Source organism: Sapajus apella, unplaced genomic scaffold, assembly GCF_009761245.1.
Source record: "Sapajus apella isolate SASKATOON/1434 unplaced genomic scaffold, GSC_monkey_1.0 scaffold55, whole genome shotgun sequence".
Lineage (NCBI taxonomy): Eukaryota > Metazoa > Chordata > Mammalia > Primates > Cebidae > Sapajus > Sapajus apella.
Genome location: NW_022436995.1, coordinates 8,004,084 through 8,019,316, shown reverse-complemented (window position 1 = coordinate 8,019,316; position 15,233 = coordinate 8,004,084). Strand labels below are relative to the sequence as shown.

At 49.1% G+C, this 15,233-nt stretch overlaps 1 protein-coding gene across 3 annotated transcripts in view; it reads right to left on the bottom strand.

Moving 5' to 3' along the window:
- SMAD3 (SMAD family member 3) overlaps positions 1-15,233 on the bottom strand; it is a 138,090-nt gene that overhangs the window by 50,172 nt on the left and 72,685 nt on the right. Inside the window, exon 1 of one of the 3 annotated variants that reach the window (XM_032244593.1) lies at positions 10,484-12,017. The exons of the other annotated variants lie outside the window; for them this stretch is intronic. Within the exon in view, the coding sequence (XP_032100484.1) occupies positions 10,484-10,491 (8 nt within the window). The 5' untranslated portion in view covers positions 10,492-12,017. Of the gene's footprint in view, positions 1-10,483; positions 12,018-15,233 lie in introns of those variants that run through there. 3 annotated transcript variants of the gene reach the window in all.

Below are 15,233 nucleotides of genomic sequence, written 5' to 3'. Positions count from 1 at the left end.
ACGACGGGAAGTGAATCACTGAATTCTCAAACAGGCTCCGAGGAGGGTGCGAGGGGCCCCGGCAGGGCCTGGCGGGGTGCAGGGGAATCTTTGGAGGCTGCTCTCTTCTCACCCTGCCGAAGGACACCCTTCCAACTCTGCCTGGCTGTGACCAGGTAGCAGCTTCGTATGTCAGGCCCCATCTAGCTCCCGAATCATCCCCCCCGCTGCTGCCGAGTTTCCCCGGTGTTCTCTGCTCCTTGGATTAAGCAAGAGGGAGGGACGGAGAAAAAGCCTTTCTTTTCTTAACATTGACCCAACTTTGTCCCCATACCCCTTAAAAAGTCTGAACCTGGGCGGGGCGCGGTGGCTCACTCCTGTAATCCCAGCACCTTGGGAGGCTGAGGCAGGTGGATCACCTGAGGTCAGGAGTTTGAGACTATCCTGACCAACACGTAGAAAATGCAAAAATATAAAAAATTAGCTGGGCGTGGTGGCACATGCCTGTAATCCCAGCTACTCAGGAGGCTGAGGCAGGAGAATCGCTTGAACCCGGGAGGCGGACGTTGCAGCGAGCTGAGATTGCGCCACTGCCCGCCAGCCTGGGCAACAGGATTGAAACTCCATCTCAAAAAATTCTGAACCTGAAGAGGTGACTACTGGCTCTATCAGAGGGAAAAGGCTCATTCTTCTCTCCCTGCTCAGAGCATCAACTACTTAAATGGAGATGTTCTGAAAGGAAAACATAAAACACAGGGACGATGTCTCTGTATGACCTGAGATTCCATCTAAGTGTCTGAGGAGTCCCTCCCTGTCCCCTCCCCCAAAAACACATCCCTAAGTCTGCACTGACGCCCACTCAACCCTGGTGCCATGGGACCGCCCCTCCAGCCTCCACACTACGCGCTGCAGGCTGTACCTCCAGGGACAGCTGCCCTGCCCACGTGCCCTGAGCCTATCACCTTCCAAGTCTGGTCTCTGCCAGGCTGTCACGTTTTATTCAAATGATGTGTAGGCACACTCTCTGCTGCTCCAAAGAGCACTCGATCACTCAGTCTGTATCTATTACAGGCCTACTTTGCGCAAGGCACTTGGTGAGTACCTCGATCTTAACTTCCTTTGCAAGAGAACGAAGATTAATGGCTCAATCTAGGAAACATTTAAGATTCTATGTGCAAGAAGAACAGGGCTGGGGCACCCCCTGGTATATGTAAATGTGCCCTAAGTTTTGCTTTATAGGCTCTCTTTTAACAACTAGTTTTCCCTCCTCTACTTCACCCTCATTAAGGAGGTAACGCTGACCAGTTGCTTCCTAGAAGCAAGTTTTATGGTAAGCACTTTAGTGCTTCCATATTTAAATACTTTACTTACCATGTTTAAACACTTTAATCCTGTAGGACAGGGCCTCATCATCCAAAAGAAGACAGTGAAGCTCAGAGAGGTTAGGAGTATTTCACAAGGTCACCCAGCAGGCAGGGAGGCAGAGCTGAACTCTGAACTCTGAACATAAAAGCCCAGCTTCTTCCCACTGTGTCAAGCTGTTGTTCTGCATGCCCCAGCTGCCTTGTAGGGGGACACAGTGGAAATAACAAGAGACTGGAAATTGGAACCTGGACTTGAAATCTGGCTCCTCTCCTTACCACCTGGGCCACCTCAGGCCAAGCGCCCCATCTCCGGGGGCCTATTTCCTCACTGGTGTAAAGGGGCCGTGTGGGGGACGGTCAACTGGTTCACGTATAGATTGCACATGAAGACCCTTCATAAACTGAGACGCGCTACCCTGACATACAGTATCACCCCTCACCTTTTATTCACGAACCAGAAACCCTGTCCAATGATGTTGCCGATCTCCACTCCTGCATTTTTTTTTCTTTTTTTGAGATGGAGTTTCGCTCTTGTTGCCCAGGCTGGAGTGCGATGGCGTGATCTCGGCTCACTGCAACCTCTGCGTCCTGGGTTCAAGCGATTATCCTGCCTCAGCCTCCCGAGTAGCTGGCATTACAGGCATCCACCACCACACCCAGCTAATTTCATATTTTTGGTAGAGATGGGGTTTCTCCATGTTGGTCAGGCTGGTCTCTAATGCCTGACCTTGTGATCCGCCTGCCTCGGCCTCCCAAAGTGCTGGGATTAGAGGCTTGAGCCACCGCACCCGGCCCCAACTCCTGAATTTTAATGTTATTCCTAGGACAAGCTGGTGCAAGGTCAGGGACTAAGATGTGAGAACATTCTAGAAACATCATCTGGGAGAATTATTTTGTCTTTCTTTCCTTTTTTTTTAATGGCCCAGCATGCTCTAGTGCAGGAGGAGACATTAACAATCTCTTTCCCAGGCCTATCAAATTTTGCCAAGCCTTCTTGAAACGCTCATCCTCAAGGATTATGAAAATGAAGGTCTAAAGCAGTGCCTGAATTTCCCAAGTCCCAGCTCTGCTACGAGCGCCTATTCCTGAGTCACTCCTGCTTGCTGAACCTCAGCTTGCTCATCTATAAAATGGGCAGACTGGACCAGATATTTCCAACGTCCCTTTTCTGACAGTCTTTGACTATTAATCAGAGGCTTATTGGTTTTTCTTACACACAGTAGGAAGACTTATTTCAGGAGAACTTGACTGAACTATGGACAAGGAAAAGGGGGTACATTTCCCACTCCCCAGTAACACACACCACTCCGGCTCTACTGCTGGGGAAGAAATTCCCATGGCAAACCCCAGCCCCACAGCCTCCCTGTGTGCCTGGCTTTGTGAGGATGAGGGAATCCAGGAGGCTGACTTCCCACCTACACTGCAGCCCTCATCACACAATCCTCTGAGCAGGAATCAGAGAACCACAGCAACCACAGCTCAGATTCCAGCCCCACGCCTAGCTGTGAAAGACCAAGGGCGTGGAAGGCATATCTGATATCTGCTGTGACATTGTGCAAAATTGGAAACTTGCATCAGGCCATAAGCCTGTGGAAAGCAAGACCTCAATGTTTTTGCAAAGACAGCATAACAGCCGTCTTTGTGTCTAAAACCACGGCACCTCTATCCCATGTAGGAAGTGGTGCACTAGTGAACTACTGATAGACCCTCCTGAACACATGAACCACCGGCCAGGACAGGAACCCCTTCTGTGCCCTGCAAGCACCGCCAAGCCTGGCACGTCGCAAGCACAGCTGATGCTAAATACTATACTCACTGATTTAACTCAATTACACAAATTTTAGGGCCAAATGAATTATAAACAAATTTCTTTCAAAGCACATTTTCAAAAATAAGGGCCGGGCACGGTGGCTCAAGCCTGTAATCCCAGCACTTTGGGAGGCCGAGGCGGGTGGATCACGAGGTCAAGAGATCGAGACCATCTTGGTCAACATGGTGAAACTCCGTCTCTACTAAAAATACAAAAAATTAGCTGGGCATGGTGGTGCGTGCCTGTAATCCCAGCTACTCAGGAGGCTGAGGCAGGAGAATTGCCTGAACCCAGGAGGCGGAGGTTGCGGTGAGCCAAGGTCGCGCCATTGCACTCAAGCCTCGGTCGGTAACAAGAGCGAAACTCCATCTCAAAAAAAAAAAAAAAAAAAAAAAAACAAAAATAAACCACTACTTCGGGAGAAACTTTTAAAATGAAAATAAATAATCCCTGAAGATCAACACCCCTCCCTTAATAGCCATACAATGAAATATTACCCAGCCATAAAAAGTCACTATGAAACATGCAAAAAGATGGATGACTCTGAAAATAGCTATGCTGTGTAAAAAAAATCAGACAAAAGTAATACATAGAGTAGAATTCCATTTATGTAAAATTTTAGGAAATGCAAATTTCCACATCTGCGGATGTGCGCAGCGGGCAAATGGGATGGTGAAATTGCAAAGAGGCAAGAGGAAAGTCTGAGGAGTGACGGACACGTTCACCGTCTTGATTGCGGTGACAGTTTCATGGGTATATATGAATATGAAACTCCTCAAATTGTACACCTGAAATATGTGCCATTTATTTCATCCCAATTATACCTCGACACAACTGTTAAAAAAAAAAAAAGGCCAGGCGCCATGGCTCACACCTGTAATCCCAACACTTTGGGAGGCCGAGGCGGGCACATCATGAGGTCAGGAGTTCGAGACCAGTCTAGCCAACGTAGTGAAACCCCATCTCTACTAAAAATACAAATACTAAAGATACAAAAAATCAGCTGTGTGTGGTGGTGTGCACCTATAATCCCAGCTACTTGGGAGGCTGAGGCAGGAGAATCGCGTGAACCTGGGAGGCAGAGGCTGCAGTGAGCCAAAATAATGACACTGCCCTCCATCCTAGGTGACAGTGTGAGACTCTGTCTCAAAAAAACAAAAGGCATGGTAGCTCACGCCTATAATCCCAGCACTTTGGGAGGTCGAGGTGGGCGGATCACTTGAGGCCAGGAGTTCAACACCAGCCTGGCCAGGATGGTAAAACCTCGTCTCCGCTAAAAAGACAAAAATGAGCCAGACATGGCGGTGCCTGCCTGGATTCCCAGCTGCTCAGGAGGCTGAGGCATGAGAATCGCTTGGAAGGCTGCGGTGAGCTGAGATCAAGCCAGTATACTCCAGCCTGGGCTACAGAGTGAGACTCTGCCAAAAAACAAACAACAAGTCACATTCTGATGGAAATGGGGATTTAAAAATGCAACAAAGTAAGCAGAAGCCTAGACATGTTTTGCTCCAATACAGGTATAGATCGACTTACGACCTATGCAACTTACAACCATTCGACTTTACGACCACAATCGCTAGCCACGACTGCTCCGCGTCTGGCAGCGCCAACGTTGCCCGGCTGGGTGTACGACAGTACGGACCAGCTTCCGGCAGCACTACCGTCTCTGCGTGCACATAGCCTACTCAACTTACGACCAAATCATGTTACGACCGGTCTGTCGGAACCAATCGTGGTCGTTTAAGTCGAGTGCCAGCTGCAGACTGTCAAAGGTGTCCACTTTTGCTCATTGTATGACAAACTCTAAATACTGAAACATCAGTGAGCTGCCTTAATATGCTCCAGCACAGTGTGGCAAATATGTACACCGAAGGTTTCACTGAGAAGGTAGTTATGGCATATCTGCCACTTTAGCATCTCAGCTATTTAGTTCTTTGTGCAAAAAATCGTACAGATCCATTACTACATGGCTTGAAAAGTCCCATTCTGGCTGATGTGCTCCTAACAACTATTCATCAGTGAAAACCTCAACAGACAAAGCATCCCAAGGTGGGTCACCAAATTTCAAGCAGGCATTAGAGAATCACCGGGCTGGTGCACAGAGAGCTGGCTCTCCAGCAAGGACGTCTGGCCTGGCCGGGGATGATTCATTGAGGAAAAGGACATGCCAGAGACAACGAGGAGGATGTTCCAACCCAGGAGTGAGCCGATGGGCATGCGGACGCTGGAGTCGTCTCCGGAGCATGGGTGCATGCCCCTGTGTTCCAGCTCTACATGGGACGCTCGCCAGATGCCCCACGGGACCCTTTTCACAAACATCACAAGCCTACGTCGTCAGCTTTTTCCTCCTTGAAATGTTAAGATCACCGTAGCTCCACTGTGACTTAGCACAGTGGTTTCTAGCCTCGGCAGTTACCAGGCCTCTAGATGCCTCTAGTCTAGCCTGTCATTCCAAAACAAACCAGATGTCCATTCTCTGTCTGTCCAGAAGGCTGAGAATTGGGGGTGGGGTACAGATCAGGGGACATCGTTGGGAAACCTCTTATCTAGGACATTGAGCAGACAAAAGCACTTAACACACTTAAGACTGACCCTAGGGGAGAAACAGAGGTGGAAGAGGCAATAACAAGGTGAAAAATAGACTTTCACCATTCCTGAAGGACAAGCTTTCCAACCCGTTGGTGATTTGTCCTCAGAAGTTCTGCAGAAAGACCTCGTTTATTGCCAACCAAGCCCCGGGGTTGAGTGTTTCTAGCACAATTCCACGCTAACCATGGCGGCTCGGTAAATGTTCACAGATGGTGATGAATTCCTACTTCTGGCCAAGTGTACAGGAAAAAAAAAAACCCTAGCTATTAAACATTCGAACACTGACAGTCTTAGAAACAATGGAGCGGGCGGGGGGAAGACACACAAAAGAAGGAATATACCAAAAGGAAATTAAAATCTAACAGTTTAGGAAGGAGGGCGAGAGCGCAGTGGATGACCGCCGAGCTGGTCCAGGCCCCAGCTCCTCCCTGCCTAGCTGTGTGGCCTTGAGCAAGTGACCCAAGCTCTCCTTGTGCCTTTGTTCACTGAACCAGCCTGTGAAGTTGGTGTGATTTACCCTAATTTAAAATTCAGAGAGCAGGACAACGGAAGACACAAATGACACCTTGCAGTGTCACAGAAGCCTCTGTTCCCCCATACCACCCCACCGCATCCCCAGGCAAACCGAGTCTGCCTCAATTTAGAGTTTATATTATCTTTTCTGGGGCACTCGACCTCAGCTCCAATTCAGCTGCCAGAGGTAAGCCATGAACCAGAGTGGGCTGAAGACCCGGGAGGTCTAATGAGTGTTCAGGGAGCGGCCTCCAGGTATCAGACTTTCCAGGTAATGAAAAACAGCTTACAGGTCATCCAGTCCAACAACCACAGGATACAGAGCTCCGTTAGAAAGTTCTGCCATGTATGGAGCTGAATGCAGTCTGTTCTGTGATTTTTGCCTCCTGGTCCTGGTATAGCCTTCAGGGACTTTGCCAGACCGGGGTCCCTGGCTGGGCGCGCTCTGTTCTAGCTTCCAAATCCCCAGGGCTTTCCTCTGATGACGACTGTCTCATCCTGGGCACTACTGCTGGGTTAAGCTGAAATACAATGAACTTTGCAGGGTCTGAGAATCAAGCCCAGGCCTTTCCCCCACAATCCCCCACTTGACGTTCCTCCCACTCTATCCACCTTGGCTCCAATCTCAGGGAGAAGCCTGGAACCATGACCGTGCAGGGCAGAAAGAGTCCAGCAGCATGAGGAAGACGCAGCTCATCCCAAAACGTTGACTAGAAAACACGGCACAACACAGAGAGTACTTTGAACGTAACAGGTGCTCAATAAATATTTATTGTGCAAATAAATGATGAATGGGAACCAGATCAAGCTCCTCGTTCCACTTCCCCACCTCACTTGTGGTCAGCCCAGGCAACTTCCCTAAGAAACTTCCCGTGGCCGGAACTGGGAGACCCAGAAAACAGCCGTCAATTAATCGGTCTGGGCTGGAGGTCAAAAACAGACAGCTGTCCACTGCCCACAGATGTTGTGCTTGGCCTGCATAGCGTTTTTAAAATTTTTAAATGGTTGCCAACTTTTCAAAACGCGGAGATTTTGTATGTAAATCTCAATATTTGGCTTCTCTTGAAAGAACTCAGAAGATCTGGCAACACGCTGACGTTGTCAGATGCTGAGTTGCCAATGCCCCCTTTAGAACACAAATGAACCCCGAGTGCTACTCTCTTTCCTTGCACCAAGCCCCGTTTCCTGCACTCTGACTGTCCCTGTGAACACCTCAGCTTGTAACCCTAGCCTACGCTTCCAAAGGGGAAGGCTTCACTCCTTCCAAATCAAAACAGAGCCCGAAGAGACTGGAGCCTGGGCTTTGGAGCATAACCACAAACCCTGGTTTGTTCAGGACAGCTGGGTTCACACGTGTTGACCTGGTGTCATTATTAATGGCCTTCCCTTTCACTCTCACTGTCCCATCAGGCCGCCCTGAGCCTCTGTCAGCTCTAGACCCACCTGTCATATCAAGGATTGTGTACCCAGAGCCCTCAGAAGGTCATCTGCTCTCTAGTTTCTCAGCCTGGAGATTTCATACTTCCTCCTGTACAGCTTATTCTGCAGCATGCTGCTTAGGTAGGCAGAAGTAAAGACAGAACGGCAGAATAAAGAGAAGTGAGAACAAGGGAGAGCGTTAGAGAAGTCTCTATTCAACTCCACCTCCCAGGTACCATTGCTTTTGCCTGAAACCAAAGTGAGAACTAAGCTGTCACCACTCCATTATCAGGGGGACTAGGAGAGAGAAGGGAGGCTTTCACGGTGAGACACGACACTCATCAATCTGTACTTAACGTCTCTTCCAGAATCCCCTGCCCTGTTGAGTCAAATGCATTCACTTATCAAGCACAGCTGCCATCAAACACATTCACTCATTCCCTTCTCTTTCTTTCTTTTTTTCTTTTCTGAGACAGAGTTTCACGCTTGCTGCCACGCTAGAGTGCAATGGCAAGGTCTCAGCTCACTGCGACTTCCGCCTCTCAGATTCAAGTGACTCTCCTGCCTCAAGGCTCCCAAGTAGCTGGGATTACAGGTGTGTGCCACCACACCCAGCTAATTTTGTATTTTTTTTAATAGAGGCGGAGTTTCACTATGTTGGTCAGGCTGGTCTCGAACTTCTTACCCCGAGTGATCCACCTGCCTCAGCTTCCCAAAGTGCTGGGATGACAGGCATGAGCCACCGTGCCCAGCCTAAACACATTCACTTTTCTTTCTTTTTTTTTTTTGAGACAGAGTCTTTGCTCTATCACCCAGGCTTAAGTGCAGTGGTACCTACCATCTTGGCTCACTGCAACCTCTGCCTCCAGGGTTCAAGCAATTCTTCTGCCTCAGCCCCCCGAGTAGCTGTGAGTAGAGGCTCCTGCCACCACACCCGGCTACTTTTTGCATTTTTAGTCGAGACGGGGTTTCGCCATAATGGCCAGGCCGGTCTCAAACTCCTGACCTCGTGATTCACCCGCCTCAGCCTCCCAAAATGCTGAGATTATAGGCATGAACCACCACACCCAACCTAAACACATGCACAGCTTCCACCCATGCCTGCTCCATACCTGGTGACAGCAGATATGACAATCTGACTGAAGTTGGTCAGGATGAAAAGAGTCATAATTCTAGAGTACCAAACATTTTTTATGGTTCACATTTTCCAGGGCCTTTTAGCATAGCCGGGATCGTACTGGCTTTGGAGGGGATGCTTGTAGAAGGCATAGGCATGGAAAGAAAGGCCAGTTATGCAGGCTGCTTTCCACAGCAAAACCCAGCACCTAGCCAGGACCCACCAGAGCTGCAGCAGCCTTAAGTACACCTTAATTCCAGCCACGGTCACTAGGGACGTTTTCTATTTAACCTTAAAATCGAAGTATTCCCTTCCCAAACTTTACAGGGTTAAAGGCTAGGGAAGAAATGATTTCACTGAGGAAGGAGGGGCACAGAAGGCTCCCCTCCTCCTAATAAAAATTCTGGCAAGAACAGACACAGTGGGGAAAACCAAGCCAGGAAACCCAATACTGCCGTCTTGACATTTTATAGGAAAACTTGACGTAACGAGATATCACAGGACATCTGAGGTTTATTTTTTTTTCCCCTAATGTGAGCAAAGAGAAGAAATCTGGTTCTTAAAATCCTCAAGATCCACGTAAACTTAAATCTCCAACCCCCTCCTTTTCCACAGCGAGCACGGCACACAATCATCGCTGCCGGCCGGAATCTGTTTGTAAGTTTCCTTTGGTAGCTGCCTCAGATCCGCCCAAGCCCGTTTTATTGGGCAGCGGAGAGCTAATATAAGGCACAGTCTGTGTCTAAATGCATTTCCGACACTCAGCCTCTCAAAGGTAATTTTGCAAATGGCACAGCGAAGGGCTTTTGCTTTGAAGTAGGCTGGGAATCGACTACAGCTGCTTAAACACTGATCAAATTCCACTAACAGGGTAAACAGAAAGCACATTCAAAGAAATTATATTTCGCATCTTCCCCGATCAAGTCAACCAGCTGCTCTGGAGAGTGAATGGGATGGGGTTTTCACATCCTCCAGGGAGGGGAGGGGGTGAAGGGTATTTATACATTCTCAGCTGGACTTTTTGGTTAGAGCTGCTCTTATTGATCTAGACAGACACAAATTATGATGCCTGCCATGGCTTGTATATACAAATAGCCATGTGAAAACAGTCACAAGTCTAATTGAAGGAGACAGCAAGAAATCAAAGGAAGAAAGAAAGAAGGAACAAAACACCCAGACCCACAGAGCAGCATTCCAGCTGCCCAGAGAGGCTGAGCAGGGGCTTTTCCTTTAAGAGGAGATGGATGGTTACCTACACAGATGAATTCCGTTCCCCTGGGTTCAACTGTCCTAGGGAACTGCTCGGTACAGCAATGACTGGAAAGGAGCAAATACCTCCCCTCCCCAGCGGGCTCTCCCCACACTCCGGAACCCTCTTCCATAGATCCACTGCAATGGCAGGCAAGCTCGGCCCTGGTGCCCAGAGGGGGAATGGGGTCGGGGAGAAGCAGGGTCCCAGGACCCAGAACCCGCAGAAGGCCCTGAGCGACGCCTCTGCTTCACCCACACAGGGGGTTTCCTACAGTGGCTTCCTGACATCCTAAGAGTCCATATCCCCACCCAGAGAAAGAGAAACCCAGAAGAACTCTGATAGATCTCTGGCCAGCAACCCTGTGGATGGGTTCAACTCAACCCTGAGATGAGTCCAACAAGAAGAAAAGACATGTTCACCCCTCAGCGTGGGGCTCCTACCTCCCCATCCACCGTTCTTTCCAGTGTACCAGAGCTGCTCCTTTCCACGTTTGCCTAGGGTGTGGGCAAGATGTGCGCGTGAAGCTGGGAAGTCACAGGGACTGGAGGGAGGGACTCTGATCACAAGGACAATACAACCCTCCCTAGAAGTCTGAATCCTAGTACATCCTATTTTCCCTGTGGCTAGCAGGAGCCCTGGCAACACCCAGACAGGAGAAATCCAAAGGGAGGATAGGACTTTGCAAGCTTGTTTCAAATTCTTCAAGAAAGCAGCAAGACATTTTGACCTGCCTTTCTGACCCCATGGGCCTTCTGGCCAGATTACCAAGGAAAATTCGACTTGAGAGCAATGATCCACCCCCAAAAATGCTGCCGATCCACAAAGCTAAAATTACCCACCTAAAACATTTGTCGAAAATAATGAACAAACTGAAAAAGCACGCTTCTCTCAACATTTAAAAACTGACCCTGGAAAAATCAAACCTCACAGAGAAAGGCTTCAAAATAAAACTGAAGGCAGCCGGAACTGCAGACCATGAAAGTCACTCACCAAGAACGGACGAAGGAATCCAACAACTCAGATATGCAAAATTTTACGCGGGACATGATGGAAATAATGGCAGAAGCTAAAATGAGTACTAACAGCAAGCAAGCAAACAAAAACAGAACCAAATTTTGTGGTAAAACGCACTTGGGAAAATAGTGATCCTAATGAAAATGATTTCAGTTTGAAAAAGCAAAAAGGAAGATCTTAGGAAGGAACAGTTTCATATTGGCACACAGAAAATGACTGAGGTACGAAACTGACTTGCAGTGCTCAGATCACCTGGTTTAAGTGTTTATCTCTGTGAACCAAATAGGAACATCTACTGGTTTTAAAAAAAAAAAAAATGACAAAACAAAAAAACGCCCCTGTCCTTTTTCAGAAAAGTGGTCAAAAGTCAAGCCCAGGCAAAAGCCACAAATCCAGGCTGGTCTGTCCTGCACTTCCTAGCTTCCTTGAAGGAACCAGGACTCCTCTACTGAGCACTTGTTACCTTGCCTGGGTCAGCACCAGACACCAGAAAGAGGTCAGACCCCAGCCTGATGAACAGGCCTGGTGGGAAGACCACCAGGAGATGCCCAGCCCTGCCCACTGACCTCACCTCAGGCAGGTGATGGCCTCTACCCACCTACTGTCAATGGGCCTGTCTGCCAGGAAACCCGAAGAGACCACGGTGTCAGTCCCCACCTGGAGGAGTGTAGCCATCTCCATCCTCTGCCCTTGGGGAGAAGGGGAGAAAATAGCTCTCTGGGGGTGCAGGTTGGGGTAATAGGACAGTGAGCAATTTCAATCTTTACTTCTCCATGTGTTCTAAATTTTCCACAATAATTATGTATTACAGTTATGTTAAAGCAGGGAGGGAAGCATCAAAGACAACAGCCAAAACACCTGCTCTAAGAATAACTGACTCTGGGCCAGGGGCGGTAGCTCACGCCTGTAATCTCAGTGCTTTGGGGGGCCGAGGCAGGAGGACCACCTGAGCTCAGGAGTTCAAGACCAGCCTGGCCAGCATGTCGAAACCCCGTATCTACTAAAAAATACAAAAATCAGCCGGGCGTGGTGGCGCACGCCTGTAATCCCAGCTACTTGGGAGGCTGAGGCAGGAGAATTGCTGGAATCCAGGAGGCGGAGATTGCAGTGAGCCGAGATGGTACCACTGCACTCCAGCCTGGGCGATAAAGCAAGACTCCATCTGAAAAAGAAAAAAAAAAAAAAGAATAGCTGACTCTGGGATGTGTTTCCTCACATGAAAGGTTCAGATGACCCTGGGAGCTCAAGATGGCACAACCTTTAATGTATCTGCAAGTATGCAGGGCTGTGGGTTTCAAGTTTTAAGTCAAAGGCAATGAATTTATAATTTTGGGATTTCAATTTGACAGCAGGTAGGTTTGTTCTGCAATCTCGGGCCACTGATATTCAGCCTTCTTTTCCCAAAAGCTGATCATTTGCTTTGGTGGTTCAAACACATTACAATGGGGTTATTGGGCTTTACAAATAACAACACTACAAAATTCTAGCTGGGAAGGACACACACCAATTTAAGAGAGAGTAAACACCTGTGAAACGGGAGAGAGAAGAAGGGGAAGGGGGCTGGAGTGGCAGGAGGCCCTCAGCACAAGGGTTTTATTTTTAGTTAAGAAAGGGATGTTGCAAATACCTAACGTAAATCTGGAAAATGTTAACGTTTGTTAAATCTGGTAGAAGGGACATGGCTAAGTTACCATTTACCTGGAATTCAAATGTTTCACGTTTTTATAATATGATGAAAACACACACACAAACACACACACACACCCCGCAGGGCATTCTGGCATGTTAGAGAGGGTGTGAACCAGCACAGAGGCAGCAGAGAAAATCGAAGTTCAAAGTGCTACTCTGGTCTGTAAACACTGGGGAAATTCTTGGCCTCAGACTATACACAGCAATGTATTAACTTGTCTTCTAAAATTTGTTATTACAGGGGGGGAAATTTTAAAAAAAAAAAAAAAAGCAAGTGGAAGGGAACATGAAAACTATCGTTTAATTATTTAGAGAGGGCCTACTTGGTACCAGGCACTTTGCAAGAAGTTTCGGCTCTCAAACCATCTAATCTCAACAATGAAGAAGGGTGTTTTGACCCCTTCCTGTCCCAGATGCAGAAACCAAGCTTCCAAGGGGCAAAGCCACTGACCCAGAGCCTCAAGTAGTCAGGGGATGGTGAAGGGGGCAGGCTGGGCCCAGGGGCTGCCCCTGGAATTTTGGTGAAGTCTGGAACCCAGGGTAAGAAGAGCTCCCTGGAGCTGATCTTTCTTACACTCAGTGGGGTCACCCTCTCTCCCCTACAAACCCACGTTTTGCCCCTCTCAGGGCTAGAACCCAGACTGCTGACCCCTGGCACAGAAAGGAACCTTCCCAAACACAGCTCTTCCCGGCCATCTCCTCTCCTGTGGCTCCAAAGCCAGGCCAGCTCCATCCCCAGCACCTGCCCAGCTTCCAGGACAAAGCCCCCGGGGACCACTCCTGCTTCCCCTCTCCCAGCGCAGGCCCACCTGGGAACATCTCCCCAGCAGGACCCTGGGAGCCGAAGGGCAGCCAGCTTTGGTTCCAGCCCCAGCCCCACCCTTCAGTGCTTCATCAAACATCGCTTCTTTAAACCTCGGATTCCCTGTCTGTCGAAATCTCTCAGCACTGTCTCACCTCTGCCGTGAGCGTGAGGGGCAACGGCACACATACAGCTCCGAGCAGGGCCTGGCGCAGGGTCCACGCCGACAGGCTATCGCAGGCAGAATGACCCTTGACAGCGCTGTATGAACACCGTTCTTCCCAATGCTGGACTTCAGGGTCTGTGCGAGCCGGAGTCGTGCCTTCAGTAACTTCCCACCACCCACAGTGTGTGGTATCAGAGGAGGAGGAAAGGAAGCTCTAGCGGCTGGGATGGGTCAAGTGTTCGCAAATGGAAAATACTATGACTCTGTAAATTAATTTCAGATTGGACTCCATTTTTCTGGCAAGAGAATTATACTTTGTTTTCCTTCTCATTGTTTTTAGAGGTAAACAGAAACAGACCATCCCCCCAAATGCATTTGAAATCCCAATTAAGATTTTCTGGAAAAAAATAAAAACCAGCCATATAATATTGGCATCTGGGGCAAAGTTACGTTACATGTCAAAGATGACGGCCATCAGCCTGATAGTGCTCACATGGGAGGAACGGGACACGGTTTTCCTCTGGCAAGAAGCGAGAGATCCGGGGTCCGGGAGGCTTTTCCGTGTCACCAGCAGTAGTTCAGCCACCGTCACTGAGCTCACCCTTCCATAAAGTCACACTGTCACAGCCAACTGCCTGGAGAACAGGCACAGACCCCACGGCGGGGAGGTGCTGGGCTGCGCTATTGCATCTGCCCTGGGCGGAATACAGGACGAGCCACAGACAATTTGGACAAGTGTTTAAAGAGGAACGGCAGAGCAAGGAAGTGCAAAATGTGGGTCAGGAGAGGAGCAGAGGAGGGAGCGGACGACGCTCCGCGGGGCAGGGAGGAGAGATCCGTGTGGACAGGGCAGAGTGTCCCAAAGGACCTAAGGCTTCTGGGCTGTTCTAAATTGCGGAGCAGAAGTTACAGGGAGTGTGATTTCTGCTCAACTCAGGGAGGTTGTTAGAATGAAAGAAAATGCAACACTGCCTTGGAGGGACGAGTGGGGACTGCGGCAGCTTGCTAAAGATGGAAAGCCTGTCTTCCATTTAAGCAGGCTTCCCCGGTACAGTGCAGTTAAGCAAGGCACCTCATTCAATTCCTGTGACAGTCCTGGGAGGGAAACAACTCAAACCTATTCGTGAGTTCACTGCCCTAGAGATGAAAATGGGGGCTCACAGGTGGCGTGATGCCCAAGTCACATAGTTAATAACTGCAGGTGCACTTGACTCGGACCTTCTGCCTTTCCTCCCACAATTCCTCCCATTCTAGAGCCTTGGAGTCCCTGCCTCTTGGGTCAAAACGCTGGGCTTGGGAATCCTGTCTCCCTGCCCCCATCTGCCCTCACCACCACCCCGCTCAAGAAGCACAAGCTGCCCATTCTGGTCTAGCTTCCATCTTGCCTATGGGAGGGGCATAGAGATTCCTGGGGTGGAGGTGGGGCAATATTCCTTGATTTTCCATCTCAGAAATGGGCAAAACAGTGAGGCTGTCTGTCTTAAAGCCCTATTCACTTCCTTAAAAATATGGTGAGGGG